This window comes from Podarcis pityusensis, assembly GCF_964106645.2.
Source record: "Podarcis pityusensis genome assembly, chromosome: 11".
NCBI classification, from domain to species: domain Eukaryota; kingdom Metazoa; phylum Chordata; class Lepidosauria; order Squamata; family Lacertidae; genus Podarcis; species Podarcis pityusensis.
Window position 1 is genome coordinate 62,977,021 of NC_138036.1, and position 19,000 is coordinate 62,996,020.

Genomic DNA, 19,000 nt, shown 5'->3' on the forward strand with positions numbered 1-19,000 from the left:
TGTTTATGCCGAATCAATCCAAAAGTCCTTCTCTGGTGGCAGATGCCATCTTCTCTCAGTTCCGATGAAATAAAATCTAGGCGTTTGCTCATTAATTTTCTCAGACAGGTTGTATCAAACATTAGTCTTTCAGGGGAGATTTACCAAATTGGACTTGAAGTACAGATATGATAACAAATTGAAAGCTCACCTCCCGCACGACTATTTATCTCTGCAACTCAGTCTGTCCCATAATGGCGGATCCCAATTAAATAGTCCGTCACATCACCCTTCCAGAGAGTCTTTTATCTTCTTCCAAGCATTTCAAAAAACAAAGGCTTTAGTTAGTATTGTTATTTCCACATAGATTATATTTTCTGATCTCACTTGCTGTAAGTAATGTAGAAGGTTCTTCGGGGAGGGGGTTGTTAGGTATTATCGTAGTAGAAAAAGTTTTATTCCCCTTCCTTTCCGTTCCGTTCCAACATACCAGATTAGATGTTATTCTTTGGTGTTATCTTTCTTCCTCTCCGTCACTCTTGGCATCTCAGTGGCTGGCTTAATTGGCAGATTAATAACCCTTTCTTCTCCTGAAGCATGTCCAAGATCTTAAATCCAATTTTTTATCTTAAGAAATGGAACTTGGAGCGCTCACGGAGACAGTGCCCAGGAGATCCGAACCCCCTCAAGGGCTTTCCATCCAGTGCCCCCACCACCTCCTTCTTTACAAACTCAGGGGTGGTTTGCTGGGCATCCGCGGATGAGACTGCATCTTCCCTTCCACTGGGAAGAATTTGGGAGGCTGATTACTCCCATCTCAGCCTCTAAATTACCTCGTGGGAGCTGGAGATATGGTATTGTCAGCCATCTTTCACGGCGCCCGTAGCAGAGCCCTTCTTTACCTTACGAGAGATGGCGCCCCCGGGTTTCTCCGTCCACCAGTCACGGACTGTGGGCTGGGGGGGGAGGGGTGGCATTATTAATCCGGGAATATTGTTCTTTCAGGGCTCTACCATCACCATCGATCCCCGGCACTGAATGTGTTGGCCTAGTGTGGGGCTCTGAGGTGAGCTTGGCTGTCTGGCTGGTGTACCGGCCACCTAGCGCACCAGCAGCCACCCTGTCAGGCCTGCTGGAGGCGGTGGCCGGCTGGGCCTTGGAGTTCCCTAACCTATTGGTACTGGGGGACTTCAACATCCATGCTGATGCCACTCCCCCCTCACAGGCTCTGGACCTGGTGTCTTCCATGGCGACACTAGGGCTCTCCCAGTTTGTTTCAGGCCCCACACATCAAGCAGGCCACACGCTGGATTTGATCTTTGGCGCCGGTATAAATGTGATCATGTCTCCTTCGATGAAGGTGCCATGGTCTGATCACTACGCTCTGAAAGCCAGGATTGATTTTCCACCCCCACCCTGCTTAGGTGGCGAGCCGATTTGGGCTCGCCCGCAGAGGCTGATGGACCCTGATAGATTCCGTCAAGCCTTGCGGGACCTTGCTCCCCCTGGCGACTCATTGACTGAGCTTGTTGAGGGCTGGAATATCCAGCTCCTGGCAGCCATCGATGAGATCGCACCTAAGCGCCCTCTGCGACCCCGCAGAAACCGGGCTCCCTGGTTTACCGAGGGGCTTGTTGAGGGCTGGAATATCCAGCTCCTGGCAGCCATCGATGAGATCGCACCTAAGCGCCCTCTGCGACCCCGCAGAAACCGGGCTCCCTGGTTTACCGAGGAGCTTCAGAAAATGAAGTGGGACCTCAGACGGCTAGAGCGAGTATGGCGGGGTGCCCGTGACGGAGCCTCAAGAACATCTTATAGGGTTTTTATGAAAACCTATGAGATGGCAGTGAAGGCCGCTAAGAAGTCTTACTTCTCAGCCTCCATTGCATCCGCTAGCTCTCGCCCGGCACAATTATTTAGTATAATTATGTCTTTAACGTCCCTTGCAGGACAGCCAAATTTAAATAACAATCTGACACACAGCTGTGAGGCATTTGCGAGCTTTTTTGCGGAGAAGGTCCTGTTGCTCCGCCATGACCTCCCTGCCAATTTGGATACAATAAAGGAACTGGAGGCCCCTCGACTGTCCTCGGGTCCAGTATTGGACCACTTTGACCGGATATCCCCAGCCGATGTGGACAGACTCCTCCGAGCTGGAAAGCCCACCACCTGTCCTCTTGACCCGTGCCCGTCTTGGCTGATTAGAGCATGTCCAAACGAGGTGCGGGCCCCCCTGGGGGATATCATCAATTTGTCCCTTGGCACCGGGATATTCCCAGGGGAATTGAAGGAGGCAGTGGTGCGCCCGCTCTTAAAGAAAACATCATTAGATCCCTTAGATCTATCCAATTACCGCCTGGTTTCGAATCTTCCATTCCTGGGTAAGGTGATTGAGAGAACGGTTGCTGAACAGCTTGGTAGGTTTCTGGATGAAACATCGGCTCTGGATCCATTCCAGTCCGGCTTCCGCGCTGGTCATGGGACCGAGACAGCTCTGGTCGCCCTAACAGATGATCTCCGCAGGCAGCTGGATTGAGGCGGGTCGGGGCTGCTGATTCTTCTAGACCTGTCAGCAGCCTTCGACATGGTCGATCACAAACTCCTGGACCACCACCTTGCCGACGTGGGGTTCCAGGGCACAGTCCTTCAATGGCTGCGCTCATTTCTCTCTGGTCAGGGACAGAGGGTGGCGCTTGGGGGGGGGGAATTGTCATCGCGCCACTCCTTGGTGTGTGGAGTGCCTCAGGGTGTGATACTCTCCCTGATGCTTTTTAACATCTTTATGCGTCCCCTCGCCCAGCTTGTCCGGAGTTTTGGGCCGGGTTGCCATCAGTATGCCGATGACACCCAACTCTATCTGTTGATGGATGGCCATCCTGACTCGGCCCCAGACACACTGACCAGATGTTTGGAAGCTGTGGCTGGATGGTTACGTGGAAGCCAGTTGAAGTTAAATCCTTCGAAGACAGAGGTCCTCTGGCTGGGACGGGACGATATGGGATTGAGGGGGCAACTCCCATCTCTTGCGGGGGTGCAATTAGTGCCAGCACCGTCCGTTAAGAGTTTGGGTGTAATCTTCAATACCTCCCTCTCTATGGAGGCGCAGATTACAGCTATAACAAAGGCGGCATTTTTTCATCTCCGCCAAGCTAAGCAGTTGGCCCCTTATCTCTCTCGCCCTGACCTAGCCACTGTGATCCACGCGACGGTCACCTCCAGACTGGATTGTTGTAACTCGCTCTACGTGGGGTTGCCCTTGAGACTGACCCAGAAACTCCAGCTGGTGCAGAATGCCGAGGCGAGACTCCTTATGGGGTCTTCGCTGCGAGATCACATTCATCCGGTACTATACCAGCTGCACTGGCTCCCGGTGGAGTACAGGATCAGGTTTAAGGTGCTGGTTTTAACCTTTAAAGCCCTATACGGCCTAGGACCCTCATACCTACGGGACCGCCTCTCCTGGTATGCCCCACAGAGGAACCTACGGTCTGCAAATAAAAACATAATGGAGGTCCCTGGCCTCAGAGAGGTTAGGCTGGCCTCAACTAGAGCCAGGGCTTTATCGGCTGCGGCTCCAATCTGGTGGAATGCTCTGTCACAAGAGACTAGGGCCTGCGGGACCTGACATCTGTCCGCAGGGCCTGCAAAACAGAGTTGTTCCACCAGGCCTTTGGTCAGGGCGCAGCCTGACTCCCTCCTCTGGCAACCTGCACAGAATTTTGCTTAACGGTTGCCATTAATTTGATTTTAATTAATTTTTATAATGAAATGGTTTTAGAATTTTGGATTATTTGATTGTTTGATTATTTGATTATTGTTAGCCGCCCTGAGCCTGGCTTCGGCTGGGGAGGGCGGGATATAAATAAAATTTATTTATTATTATTATTATTATTCATGCAGTTGTTTAAAATATTTCTGAAAACATTTCCTTATGTCTGCAGGGTTTGCAACAGATTTTCCATCAGATACAATATTTTTAATGGTATTCTGTTTCTCTCTCTTTTTAAATTGCCAAGCCAACAATTTTCCACACTTATTTGCAGATTCCAAATTACTCCGTTTCATTGTTTTTATTTTCCATTTTATTTCTTGATTTATGATTTGAGAAAATTGAATTTGCAAAGCTTTAATTTCTTTTGGTATCTGTTGGCTCTTTGGCATTGCTCTCAAATTCTTCTCTTTTTTTTTATTTGAGACAGAATTTTTTCTTTTTTCCCCATTCTGTATCTTTTTCTTTATCGAATTCTGTTGTATGAGGAAACCTCTCATTACAGCTTTACTAGCATCCCAAATGACTCTTGTTTCTACCTCTGTATTCATATTTAATTCAAAATAATCTCTTAGAGTCTTTTGGGCCTTACCAAGCATCCGTTCATTCCTCAACAACTCATCATTCATCCTCCATCTGAAGGAGCCTTGCAGACATAATTTCATTTCCAAAAACATTGCATTATGATCAGAACAAGTCTTAGACAAATTTGAGTTTTACAAACCCTAGGGACCAGATCTCTAGAAATCCATAAATAGTCAATTCTCAAAAAAATTTTGCCTTGAATTTGAGAAAAAAGTATAATCTATTTCCGTAGGATTCCGTAGCCTCCATATATCTGAGAAGTCATATTTATCCATCATATAAAAAATATATATTTGGTAATCTGCCAGAATTTTGAAGTTTTTGTTCTTGTGACTTATCCATAAATGTTGAGGCTACCCCATTCAGGTCACCCATTAAAATAAATTTGTAATCCAAATAGTCTGTAAGTTTTGAGTCCAAATTTTTTAAAAAATTCCACTTTACCATCATTGGTACATAGATTCCAATAAAAGAAAATTATCGCCTTGTGCTGTAATCTCAACGGCAATGTATCTCCCCTCCCCGTCCTTAAACATCAACTTGAGATTCCATTTTTCTTTAACATAGAAAATCACACCTCTTTTTTTAACTTTATCCAATGAAATAAATTCCTTTCCAAGTTTCTTATTCTGTAAAATCTTTCTATGAAGTCTAATTGACTAATTCTATAAAGACTTACAACACCTTATAGAAATGACACCAAAGAAGGATGTTCTTCTCATTATAGGGGATTGGAATGCTAAAGTAGGGAGTCAAGAGATAAAAGGAACAACTGGCAAGTTTGGCCTTGGAGTTCAAAATGAAGCAGGGCAAAGGCTAATAGAGTTCTGCTAAGAGAACAAACTGGTCGTCACAAACACTCTTTTCCAACAACACAAGAGACGACTCTACACATGGACATCACCAGATGGGCAGCATCGAAATCAGATTGATTATATTCTCTGCAGCCAAAGATGGAGAAGCTCTATACAGTCAGCAAAAACAAAACCTGGAGCTGACTGTGGCTCAGATCATCAGCTTCTTATAGCAAAATTCAAGCTTAAACTGAAGAAAGTAGGAAAAACCACTGGGCCGGTAAGATAAAATCTAAGTCAAATCCCTTATGAATACACAGTGGAAGTGAGGAACAGGTTTAAGGATTTAGATTTGGTGGACAGAGTGCCTGAAGAACTATGGATGGAGGCTCGTAACATTATACAGGAGGCAGCAACTAAAACCATCCCAATGAAAAGGAAATGCAAGAAAGCAAAGTGGCTGTCCAACGAGGCCTTACAAATAGCGGGGGAGAGAAGGCAAGCAAAATGCGAAGGAGATAGTGAAAGATACAGGAAATTGAATGCAGATTTCCAAAAAATAGCAAGGAGAGACAAGAAGGCCTTCTTAAATGAGCAATGCAAAGAAATAGAGGAAAACAATAGAATGGGAAAAACCAGAGATCTGTTCAAGCAAATTGGAGATATGAAAGGAACATTTTGTACAAAGATTACCATAATAAAAGACAAAAGTGGAAAGGACCTAACAGAAGCAGAAGACATCAAGAAGAGGTGGCAAGAATACACATAGGAACTATACCAGAAAGAAATGGATACCTTGTATACCCCAGGTAGTGTGGTTGCTGACCTTTAGCCAGACATCCTAGAGAGTGAAGTCAAATGGGCCTTAGAAAGCACTGCTAATAAAAAGGCCAGTGGAAGTGATGATATTCCAGCTGAACTATTTAAAATTTTAAAAGATGATGCTGTTAAGGTGCTACACTCAATATGCCAGCAAATTTGGAAAACTCAGCAGTGGCCAGAGGATTGGAGATCAGTCTACGTCCCAATTCCAAAGAAGGGCAATGCCAAAGAATGCTCCAACTACCGCACAATTGCACTCATTTCACACGCTAGCAAGGTTATGCTTAAAATTCTACAAGGCAGGCTTAAGCAGTATGTGGAACAAGAACTAACAGAAGTGCAAGCTGGATTTCGAAGGGGCAGATGAACCAGAGACCAAATTGCAAACATGCGCTGGATTATGGAGAAAGCTAGAGAGTTCCAGAAATACATCTACTTCTGCTTCATTGACTATGCAAAAGCCTTTGACTGTGTCGACCACAGCAAACTATGGCAAGTTCTTAAAGAAATGGGAGTGCCTGATCACCTCACCTGTCTCCTGAGAAATCTCTATGTGGGACAAGAAGCTACAGTTAGAACTGAATATGGAACAACTGATTGGTTCAAAATTGGGAAAGGAGTACGGCAAGGCTGTATATTGTCTCCCTGCTTATTTAACTTATATGCAGAATTCATCATGCGAAAGGCTGGGCTGGATAAATCCCAAGCCGGAATTAAGATCGCTGGAAGAAATATCAACAACCTCAGATATGCAGATGACACAACCTTGATGGCAGAAAGTGAGGAGGAATTAAAGAACCTTTTAATGAGGGTGAAAGAGGAGAGCACAAAATATGGTCTGAAGCTCAACATCAAAAAAACGAAGATCATGGCCACTGGGCCCATCACCTCCTGGCAAATAGAAGGGGAAGAAATGGAGGCAGTGAGATATTTTACTTTCTTGGGCTCCATGATCACTGCAGATGGTGACAGCAGTCACGAAATTAAAAGACGCCTGCTCTTTGGGAGAAAGGCGATGGCAAACCTAGACAGCGTATTAAAAAGCAGAGACATCACCTTGCCAACAAAGGTCCGTATACTTAAAGCCATGGTTTTCCCAGTAGTGATGTATGGAAGTGAGAGCTGGACCATAAAGAAGGCTGATCGCCGAAGAATTGATGCTTTTGAATTATGGTGCTGGAGGAGACTCTTGAGAGTCCCATGGACTGCAAGAAGATCAAACCTCTCCATTCTGAAGGAAATCAGCCCTGAGTGCTCACTGGAAGGACAGATCGTGAAGCTGAGGCTCCAATACTTTGGCCACCTCATGAGAAGAGGAGACTCCCTGGAAAAGACCCTGATGTTGGGAAAGATGGAGGGCACAAGGAGAAGGGGACAACAGAGGACGAGATGGTGGGACAGTGTTCTCGAAGCTACCAGCATGAGTTTGACCAAACTGCAGGAGGCAGTGGAAGACAGGAGTGCCTGGCGTGCTCTGGTCCAGGGGGTCACGAAGAGTCGGACACGACTAAACGACTAAACAACAACAACATGAAGTCTAATAACACGTGTTTCCTGTAAACAGATTACATCTAAATTCTGTCTTGCCAAAACGTGGTAAACTTGGCTCCTTTTTTGAGGAGAATTTAAACCATTCACATTCCAGGAGCAAATTTTTAAAACCATCCTGATATTTTTAGGGGCCTGCTGCCCCTGCCCCCAGTAAGGAAGGACTTTCCAATCCCAGCTCTTTTATGTTTTTCTCCAGAAATCTTTCTCTCCCACAGTTCTTATTCTTTGTTTTCTCCCTTGGAACTTGAAAGAGAGACCTTCTGGAAACTCCCACCTGAAAAAAATATTCTTCTTAATGTAGTCACCAAATCTGTGTAATTATTTCTCCGGGCCAAAAAGTGTTTCGGAATCTCTTTGAATAAAATTATCCCCTTCCCTTCTAACCTTAGGCTTTTTTTTTGTAATGGTGTCCTAAAATGCTGTTGTCTCTTTGTTCCTTTGTTTTAAAAATGACCATACTGTCATGTGTAATCTTGGAATCCTTTTTCAGCCCAAATCTATAAGCCTTATCAATCCAGGGATTTAATTCATCTTTTGAGAGATCCCAGTGGGCTGCAAATTCATCAGTAAGCCACCCTTTAAATTATCCTGCTCCTTCTGGGGTATCCTTCGCAACCTCAAATAAGTCTCCCTCTCCCTCAGTTGAAGAAAAGCAATTGAGTTCTGGGCTTCCTGCTGAATTGTTTCCAAATCAGGGACTCTTACAGTTTCCAATTGTGTCAGTCTAGCTTCATGTGCAGATACATCTGTCTTCTTTCAAATTTAATTCAACAAAGTCATTTTTAAAATCTTATATAGATTTTTGATTTCCTCTTACTTATGCTTTAATTTCCTGAAGCAATTGCATCACAGATTCTTCAAAAGTTGGTGATCTAGCGTCCCTCCTTACTTTAGTTTTTACTTTCTCTTGTCTTTCTCCTTTCTCTCCCCCATCCATACTTTTTATTTTATTTTATTAGCAAGGTCAGCCTCACTCACAAGGGGGAGATGAGAGAGCAAACAGATTTTCCTCCCAGCCTCTCCACTAGTCCCAATGCAAAAAACAGCAGTCTCTCCTTCCCCAACTTTTTAAACCTTTTTCGCTCCCTTAAACTGAGATCCCAGAAGTTTTATTTCAAAGTTATAATTTGTTTCCGAGGGTAGAAATACTGTTAATAGTGATTTTAGAGTTCTGGCAGCTGTAGGTACTTTGTTTTTCCCAAAGAGGAACACGAAAGTTGAAAGTATCCGATTCCTTTATGACGTCACAATAGAGTCTAGCCTTCCCCCACCGGGAGGTCTGCTTCCACAAAGAAGATACAACAGTTCAAACAATCTTCTGCAGGACAATTTACTTTGAAGTTAGTCTCCCGCCCCCTTCCACCTGCTAGGAGGGGGGGGGGACAAAGTTTACTTGAGAGTTTTCAAAGGAAGAAAGTTTTATTTTATTTTATTTTAAATAATATTTATTAAAATTTCAAAAGAAAAAGTTCACATTAATAAGAAAATTAACAATAAAAAGGAAAAATACAAAATACAAAAAAGAAAAAGAAAAAACAGTTAAAAACAATTCCATCTTTTCATCACTTCTTTTACATTTACTTGTTTCCCGGACCTCCTCATACCTCCCTCTTTTGTATTCCAATTCAATATGTTAGTCCAGCAATTCCTTTCCCTCCTTCTTAATCCTGATCTTTAATCTTGATATATTATAACATTAAATTTTTACATATTAAAAACCAATTTTTCCATATATTTTTTATACCATTACCGCTAGAAACCGCTTAACTTCAATCCGTCATCATTCTAACATTCATTAATTTTACAATATTTCTGTAAGTAGTCTTTAAATTTCTTCCAATCTTCTTCTTCCACCAACTCTTCTCCCTGGACCGAGTCCAAAGGAAGAAAGTTTTAAATCGCGGCTTTGGTTGCGTTAGCTGCTTTCTTCTTTATTCAGCGGAAGAGATCGACCTCCGTTTTTAAATCCCTTTCCTTACCTAATTACTTAGTCAAATTTATTTCTTTTACTCACGAGTTTCAAATTGATGTTTCTTTGGAGGAATTGGCCGCTCACGATTGCTGGACTCAGAGCTTTGTGCATTGAAGGAAGCGAGTCTATTCCCAAGTGCCGTTGTCTCCAACCCTGCTCGCTCTCGGCGCTCTTTTTAGAGCTTTCCGGGGAGCGGGGGAGTCTCTCCAGACACCAGCAGGAACACCAGGTCCTCGGAACACTCGATCCGAGGTTTTTTCGGGGTACCGCCACGCTCTAGCGGTTCTCCCCTGCTTTCAAAGCACCGGCGCCCTTTCTGCGAAAGAACTCCTGTCCGCCATAACGGGCAAAGCCAACCGGAAGCCTCTTAAGTGTTGCTGTTGTCACTGTGTTATTTATTCAGTCCGCCAGCATCTATCCTCCTTTAAACCTCACTTTCACTCTTTTGTCTTCGTCACTTCCTTCTTCTCAGTGAGTAAACAGCGTCTTCAGACCCTCGTCGCCATCTTATTTATTAAATTTCCCTCCTTTCCCCCACAGTGTTCCCCATTCCTTTGTCTTTATCCTTCCTTCAAGGACCTTCGTTTTCAAAGCGGCTGCTTCACTCTACCCAGCCCCAATCACAGGCTGCCTGCACCGCTCTGCACTTTTCTAGTAAGTCTGTTTCAGATAGTACGCTTTTCAAATAGTTTAATTGCAGTCTGAGTTATTCTTTACACTCTCTCTATATTTCTTCTGTTCTTCTGTCTTCCCTTTACTTTTGTGGTAGCGTTGTTCCCCCTCCACTATTTTTACTCTTTACTCTTTGGGTTTACTCACTCTGCATGGGGTCCCCCCCCCCCCGAGTTCCCCTTCTTATTTCCTTTTGAGTTTTGTTGCTGCTGCTACCACTTTACATTTATTTTAATATAGAAATAGAGATTTTACCATCTTTTTGCTGCTAGAGTGATGTGAGGCTTCTCACCGGTCTGTTTGATGTTGTTCTCTGTGCCTGGATTTCCCCCCCCCCCACCTCTGCCGTTTGTTTTTCAGTGAGGGGTGCCGGGACTCCAAGAGACACTGCCAAAGTTCCTTTGGCTTGAGCTTCCTTCCAAGCCGTTTCAGGGGTCGTTTAGCCAAACGTTGCCCCTCACAGTACCAGTGTACACCCCGACTTGCTTACTGCAATCAGAGCTCACCCGTTGCAGCTGTGGTAAAAACAGAAGTCCCTAGTACATTATTTTCATATAATTTTCTTTCAAAGTACAACATGCTGAGAATTTCAAATCCATAACCTTTCTGAAAGCTGGATATTATGCCCCAAATACTTAGCCCAGTGAATCATTACAGATTTAACTTATTCATCCTTTGGTATGCCAGTAATCTGTACATTTTCAACAGTAATTTTATATTATTTTCTAACAAGTCTTTTTCAAATCTTGAGGTCTCATAACTGAAACCCTTCTTTTTATCTATCTTAAAAATATCATTTAGTTGGTGAAATTGTAACCTATCAGTTAATAAATCCCTTATCTCTTCAAAATCCTTCAATTTCACCTGATGTTCTACTTTGGTTAACAGTATGTCACCCAATTACTTCTCATATTTAGTTTTTTCAAAGATATCGCTTCTAGTGGGGAAAGCTGCCACGGTGTTTTCTGTTCTAGTAAATTTTTATATTTTTCCCTTACTATAAAATTTGATTTTCTTACTAGACAATTCTGAAAGCCTTTATGTACTTTTACGTTTTCGTATCATAAGTATGCATGCGAACCAAATCTGTTATCGTGTCCTTCCAAATCTAATATATCTACATTTTTCAATGTTATTCATTCCTGGAGCCACCAGAGACAGACACCGCATAATATAGTATTAAGTCTGGCAAGGAGAAGCCAGCTCTCTCTTTAGCATCTGTTAATAATTTATATTTTATTCTTGGTTTACTCCCCTGCCAGATAAATCTAGAAATATCTTTTTTCCATTCTTTGAAGTGTCCTACCCCACCGATCACGGTTATCGACTGAAATAAAAATCAGATTCTTGGCAATACATTCATTTTTATTATTGATATTCTTCCCCATAGCAATAAGTTCATCCTTCCCCAAATCTCTAAATTCTTCTTTCCAAGTGGTTGTGTAATTATCTTTAGAAATATTTATATTCTTAGCTGTCAACCATACACCTAAATATTTGATCCCCCCCATATAGATAAATCTGTAGTTCGTTGTAAATCCTTTTTATATTGCTCTGTTACATTTTTCACCAAGACCTGTTTTATTTTTGTTTAACTTGAATCCCGCTACCTGACCCAATTCCTGGATCCTCTCCAAGACCCTTGGTATGCTGTTTCTCGGGTCTTCCACAGTAATCACAAGGTCATCTGCAAAAGCTTTGATTTTATATGCTTTACTTCCTACCATTATTCCTTTTATTTCCTCATCCTATCTTATATTTCTCACCAGTGTCTCTAAAACTAGAATAAACAATAACAGTGACAGAGGACACCATTGTCTTGTCCCCTTTGTTATTTTACATTTTTCAGTTATCACATTATTCACAATCAGCATGGCCTGTTGGTCTGAATAAATTGCCTCAATTCCTCTGCCAAATGCCTCCCCAAAGTTCATAATTTCTATTGTTTTTTTCCATAAATAACCATGAAACAACATCAGTGCCGCTTGTTTTTCATTCCTAACCGCCAGATACTCTGTGATATCATTATATTTCTTATATTGTCCTTCATCTGATGGCCTGGTAAAAACACAGCCTGATCTTAATGAATTACCGTATTTTTCGCTCTATAAGACGCACCAGACCACAAGACGCACCTAGTTTTTGGAGGAGGAAAACAAGAAAAAAAATATTCTGAATCTCAGAAGCCAGAACAGCAAGAGGGATCGCTGCACAGTGAAAGCAGCAATCCCTCTTGCTGTTCTGGCTTCTGGGATAGCTGCACAGCTTGCATTCGCTCCATAAGACGCACACACATTTCCCTTTACTTTTTAGGAGGGAAAAAGTGAGCCTTATAGAGCAAAAAATACGGTATGTCCTTTAACACGCCTTTCATATGATTTGCAAGTATATTGGCAAATAATTTATAATCATTGTAGAGAAATCGGCCTATAATTTTTAATTGAAAGTACATCCGCTTCCTGCTTCGGAATCAATGTAATATAGGCCTCTTTCAAAGACTCTGGTATTTTTCCAATATTTAAAATCTCATGCATTACATCTTTAAGCAGTTGTACCGGATAATCTTGTACTTTCTTATAATACTTTGCTGATAAACCATCTGGCCCTGGCTTTTACCTACTTTAGCTTGCTTAATTGCATCATGCACCTCCAGCACCGTTATTGGCACATTTAAATATATTTTTTTCTTTTGGAATTTTTGGTAGTTTATTTTGTTTTAAATAATCTTCAATTTTCTCCTTATTTTCATTATCAGCTCGGTATACAGTTCTGTATGGTATCTTACAAATTGCCTCATGTCTTTCGGATTGTCTATCACTTTCCCCTCTATATTTAATTTATGCTCTGTTTTTTCCTTAACTGCCATGCCAATAATTTACCTGGCCTGTTGGCATATTCAAATTTTTTCTGCTTCATCCTTTTTATTTTCCACTCTATTTCCTGGTTTACTATCATTGAACATTGTTTGTTTTATCGACTCCTTTCCAGGTTTTTAAAACCAACATTTTTAATCAATTCTTTCAGTACCCCCCCAATCTTTTTTCTGATAGGCTTATTGTTGTATGATGAAACCTCTCATTACTGCTTTACTGGCATCCCAGACCGTCTTTCTATCTGTTCCTTGATTTAAATTTAACTCAATGTAATCCCTCAGGGCTCCTTCTGCTTTTTGTAAAATATTTTGGTAATCTAAAATTCCTTCATTTAATCTCCATCTAAATGAGGTATTTTTTTCTCCTCTTATTTGAGCAATACTGGATTGTGATCCGAAAGTGTTCTTGGTAATATCTCTACTTTCAGGGCATACAGTGGTACCTCGGGTTAAGTACTTAATTTGTTCCGGAGGTCCGTTCTTAACCTGAAACTGTTCTTAACCTGAAGCACCACTTTAGCTAATGGGGCCTCCTGCTGCTGCCGCGCCGCCGGAGCAAGATTTCTGTTCTCATCCTGAAGCAAAGTTCTTACCCAGAAGTACTATTTCTGGGTTAGCAGAGTATGTAACCTGAAGCGTATGTAACCCAAGGTACCACTGTATATAGTTCTCTAGAGATCCATACCAAGTCAATTCTTCTGCTAGACGGATGTGGTTCTGAGAACATAGGTGTTTAAATCTCCATGTCAATCAGATTAAAGTTTTCTACCATTTTGAAATGTTGTAGGTAGTCTCCCTTTCTTGAGTCATTTTTTAAATTGTCCTGTCCATCTCTAGGGATACTGCCCCACTTGTGTCTCTGATTATTATGTTCTGATCCATATATTCAAATATTTTGTCTTCTAACATTTTGCAAAATTCCAACTTTTTCTCATTTGGTGCATATATTCCAACTATTACTATTTTCTCACCTTGTGCTGTTATCTGTACTGCAATCATTCTTCCCTTCTCATCCTCAAATAATTGTTTCGGGTCAAATTTGGGTTTTATGTATAATACCACCCCTCTTCTTTGTTTTATCTAAATTTACAAAGTCAATCCAATTCTTTTATCAAGACTCCTGTCTCTCCTAGCTACATGCGTTTCTTGTAAGCAAATTAATATCTAAATTGTTTCTGTAACACGTTCTATCTTGATTCTTTTTACTTTGCTGTTCAGCCCATTTACATTCCATGTTAATATTTTTAAGTTCACCATTCTAATTTATTAATTTATCATATCTAATTATAGGTCTTGTTCCTTTTCTTCTTCCTCATTTTCCCTCTTTATCCTCAGATATTCCTCCTCCCTCTCCCGCTGGCAAAGGCTTCGCACCTCCTGTTTTTTATATTTTCTCCAAAATTTCTCCACCTCTGCTGTGTCTCTGCAGCCAACCCAAATTTCACCAAGGAGTCATCTACCTATGACAATGGGGGACAGTCACCTCCCCTCCCCCAGGTAGTCTGATCAGCCTGCACTGGCTGCCCGGGAGTCCTATGCCTCAGCCAGATGCCCCCCCCAGCAGTCTGGGGGGGAGGCTTTTTGTTATCCCTTTCCCACCTCACCAGAAGCCTGAACTCTTGCCAGTTTTTCAGTTATGAACACAAGCACTTCCCTTAGGGAGTAGATATAGTGCAACGTTTTCTTGCAGATCTCACTTGCATCCTTTAAAAAACAAGGTGGCTGACAGGCCAGATCTATGGCTTTCCCTTACAGAGCCCCACAGAGTAGCACAGATTGCCTGCACTCAAGAGGGCTGAAGATTCGCCAACTCCTGCCTGTCTCCTCACAGCATTCCAGCGGCAACAGTTCTTCAAAAGGCAGATACTCCCCCAAAAACACACTCTTGACCAGGTGCAGAGTTGACTCTGTCTGAAAAGCATTTCCGAACTGTGGAGAATGCACACAGGTTCAAGAGGAAATACACTGTCCGTGGATGGGATTGGCACAAAAATGGGTATTACACCACCACTGTGATCTCTTCGTATTTCCCTTGCTTGTGGACTGCACCACTTGAAGAGGCCAACTTTTAATTTCCTAACATTCTTCTGCAAGACCTCCAAATAATGAAAAAGTAAGCTTTGTAGACCAAAAACAAAATAAGGAATATCTTCAATAATGACTTCATTCCATTCAAACATCTGATATTAATAAACAACTCAATATTCAAGGCATTATTAAAATATTTAATTTTAAATTTGAAAGGAAAAAGGCAACTGTTTGTAGAATATATCCCTTTATTATTTCATGGCTCACAAAAAGGTTTAAGACACAGATCATCTGATTTATTTTCTACGTAATTTTCTCAGTTTTGGGGCATCCTTGCCTTGTGGCAGGCAGCCAACAAAGTTACCTTTTCGTATGTACAGCAATTGCTTATGAAAATTTTTATGCTGATCTATTTAAAGTAGAAAAATAACATCCAAAGGGAAAATGTTAGCCATGAAACGTACAAAGTTAGGCAACAGAAACATGATGGCTTTGCAGAAGCTTCAGATGTCAGAGATCAGCTCAGGACAGTTTTTGTTAGAAAGGCACTTTTTTGTTTTTCTTGCATTAAAACTGTGTTTTTCATCATGCTTCCATCATGTCACAATAATTAAAACAATAGTTAAAAAGGCAATGTAAATAAAGAAGAGAGTGAGTTAAAAAGACATAAATGCCAGGAATTAATGCAAATATTAAAAATAATTTTTTGGTCCTTTTATAAAATAGGCCACAGCGTTCAGGCAACAGTGATTCACTCCCTCCAATACTTATATTGGCCATTCCAGTGTGCAGATACATCTTGAGTTCATCAGTAGCTCCAAATATACATATACTTTTTGAAAGTTACCAGGGCTTCAGTTTGGCCATGCAGGTGTGTACCAATACAATGGTTCTGGTAGCCAAGAAATCTATAATTCCGTATCCTTGTATCGAGCTGCTTGTCCATAGTATCCACGTTTAGAATTGTCCGCTAGCTGTCGTCGATAGTCCTCCTCTTCTGCATCGCTGCCGTAACTTCCTTGCTTATCTAGGTAAGGTCTACCTGCTGCTTTCTGTGGCTCTGGAGGTCTGGAACTAACATCAAAGCACATTATGTGAATTTAGATACAGCTGGTGCTCAGAAAGAGAGTGTCTCAAGCAGCTCTATAGCCAGTTTAAAAGCAGTCTTATGACTACTTCCAAGGCTGTTTCAAGCTTTATCCCCACCATATAAAATGCTGGCGTGGTGCTCTTCCACATGGTTGTGCTTTGCACAAATAACAGTTCTGTTTAAAAGTTCCCTACTGCAAAAATTGGAACCTGACCAGCAGGTGCCTGCCAGGGCCCCATTTACCTTTTGGCACGAGGAGGAAAATTAAGAGTCAATCCAACATCCCATTGTGACAAAAAAAGGCCAACTGTTTACATTATTTGTTTTCTATCAGCAGTCCATTTGCTCGTAAGTGGTTGACCATTCACTGCCATTTCACAGGACTCCTAAATCTACTCCTTGAGCTGAGCTGCTCCGTCCTGCCCAATGGAGCAGGCAGCCTTGCCCAGGACTGCTGCCACGGGGCAAACATGAATCCAGGCAGTTGCCCTGGACAACAGCTTGAAGCCATTACTACTTGCACAGGGAATAGCTTTCAGGTTGCAAACATTAAATCAGTGTTAACTAAGAAACAATTCTTCAGCATTTTATACACTCCCACTCCTTTAGGTCTCTGCAAATATACAGCCCAATCCTATGCAGAAATAATGACCCACTGCGTTCAACAAAGCTTCCAGAGCAGTGTGCAAAGGACTGCCGTTGTGCATGTGTCAACTTGTACATTTCGGTTACTGTGAACAACAGTCAGTCCAGCCGTCCTCTTCTTTCTCTGTCATACTATCAGAATCTTTTTTCCTCTGGAGTTATCAGTATTAAAATTAGTTAAGGTAACATACTGTTGTGTTGTGTTACTTATTTATTTAGTCCTTCCGTGTGCATGACATTTTACAGTGTTACACAGTTGTGGTAGAGCTGATAAGCCACCCTCTTTATTCCAGCTTTGCTGCGGCTTCCCTACATGGGACTGGGACTGGGTTAAGACCACACAACTGAATGAGTAGGAGAAGCCTCACCACTGCATGGTTCCCGTCAGTGCATCCATGTCAAATGGCCTCCACCTTCCACCACCACTGTTCAGGTGAGCAGCAGTGACCCCAGTCTTGAGAGGGAGGCTCTGTGGCTCTGCTCTACCTCAAGCTCTGCTACTGGCCAAAGTCAACATTAATCAAAAGAGGGATGGCACGGTAATGGCAGTCGGGAGCTCTTTCGGCTAAAAGAGCCCCAGCGCTTTGAAGTAGGGGGAAGAGGGGAAAAAAAGATTTTAAAGCCTACAATCCCTGCAAGACTGTGTTAAACAACAATTGGGCTCCTTCATTTTGCAGCAGACCTTCCGGGAGGAAACATTTAATCTCAATGGAAGAAGAAACATTTAATCTCCATTCCTACTGACTTTGTCACTTTGTATCCTGTGGCTGCCCTGAAACATTCTAAGCTGGGGAAAAAGTGCCTTCTTTCTTCAGAACTGATTTTAAATGTCAAAAAACATTTAAGAATTTTCTCAGCCTGTTTTTAATCATGGCTTTGAGAATCTATTATTGGAACATCAATGGTTTAAATTCACTTCAGAAAAGGAGACAGGTTTTTCATGTATTGGAAAAACAGAATTTGGATGCAATTTGTTTATAGGAAACCCATATCACGAGATTACATAGAAAAAATTTAATAAATAAAAGACTTGGACAAGAATTCATTTCCTTGGACAAAGTAAAAAAAAGAGGAGTGGTTTTTTATATAAAGGAAAAATAAAATCCAAAATTGATTTTTAAAGATGAGGAGGGAAGATACATAGCAGTGGAAATTATAGCACAAGGCGAAAAATATTTGTTACTAGGAATCTATGTACCTAATGATGACAAAGCAGAATTCTTTAAGAACTTGGAAACAAGTCTTTTGGAACACTTGGATTATAAATTAATTTTAATGGGAGACTTGAATGGAGTTGCATCTACTTTGATGGATAGGACTCAGAGACAAAAGAATTTGAATACTGGCAGATTACCTAAGACTTTGTTTTTATATAACTGACAAATTTGATTTGTCAGACATATGGAGAATTAGAAATCCAATTGAAAAAGACTTCACTTTTTTCTCAGATGCAAACCAATCATTTTTGAGAATCGATCCAGAGACTTGGTTTCTAAAGTATTAAAAACGGAAATTTGCCCTAAAACTTGCTCCGATCATAATGCAGTTTTTATGGACCTGAAAATGTTTGTAGAGGGTTCCTTCAGATGGAGAATGAATGATGATTTGTTGAGAAGTACTTCAATTGTGAATAAAGCCCCAAAACCCTAAAAGATTATTTTGAACTTAATATGAATCAGGGAACGGAAACTAGGGTTATTTGGGATGCCAGCAAAGCAGTGATGAGAGGATTTCTGATACAGCAAAATTCCATCAGGAGAAAGTCACAGAATGAGAGAAAAGATAAAATTATGGAGCAATTGAAAGATAAAGAGAAGATGCTTAGAGGAAGCCCAAAGAATCTGCAGATACAAAAAGAAATTAAGGCTTTACAGATTCAATATTCAGTTAGTAAATCAAGAAATAGAATGGAAGATAAGAAGGATGAGACAAAGAAATTTTGAATCTGCAAATAAATGTGGGAAATTATTAGCCTGGCAGTTAAACAAGAGACAAAAGCAAAGTACTATCACAAACATAGTAAAAGAAGGAAAATCTGTATAGAGAATCCTGCAAGACATAAGAAAATGTTTTTACAAATACTACAAACAGCTGTATAAAAAACATAAAGATTTGGCAAAAATTGATTAATGGTTTGCAGCAGATTCCGGATGATAAAAAGATCCTACTAAAAGGTTTAATTACAAGACAGGAAGTTGAACAGGCAATAAATTCAGTGCAA

At 41.4% G+C, this 19,000-nt stretch overlaps 1 protein-coding gene across 6 annotated transcripts in view; it reads right to left on the reverse strand.

Annotated features, from left to right (window-relative positions):
* Nucleotides 1-15,274: 15,274 nt before the first annotated feature.
* The window catches only part of TJP2 (tight junction protein 2), a 90,483-nt gene continuing 86,757 nt past the window's right edge, over nucleotides 15,275-19,000 (reverse strand). For all 6 annotated transcript variants that reach the window (XM_080972337.1, XM_080972336.1, XM_080972334.1 and 3 more), the window contains one exon: nucleotides 15,275-16,118. In XM_080972337.1, coding sequence (XP_080828463.1) covers nucleotides 15,953-16,118 — 166 coding nt within the window. In that variant the 3' untranslated portion in view covers nucleotides 15,275-15,952. The remainder of the gene's footprint in view (nucleotides 16,119-19,000) is intronic.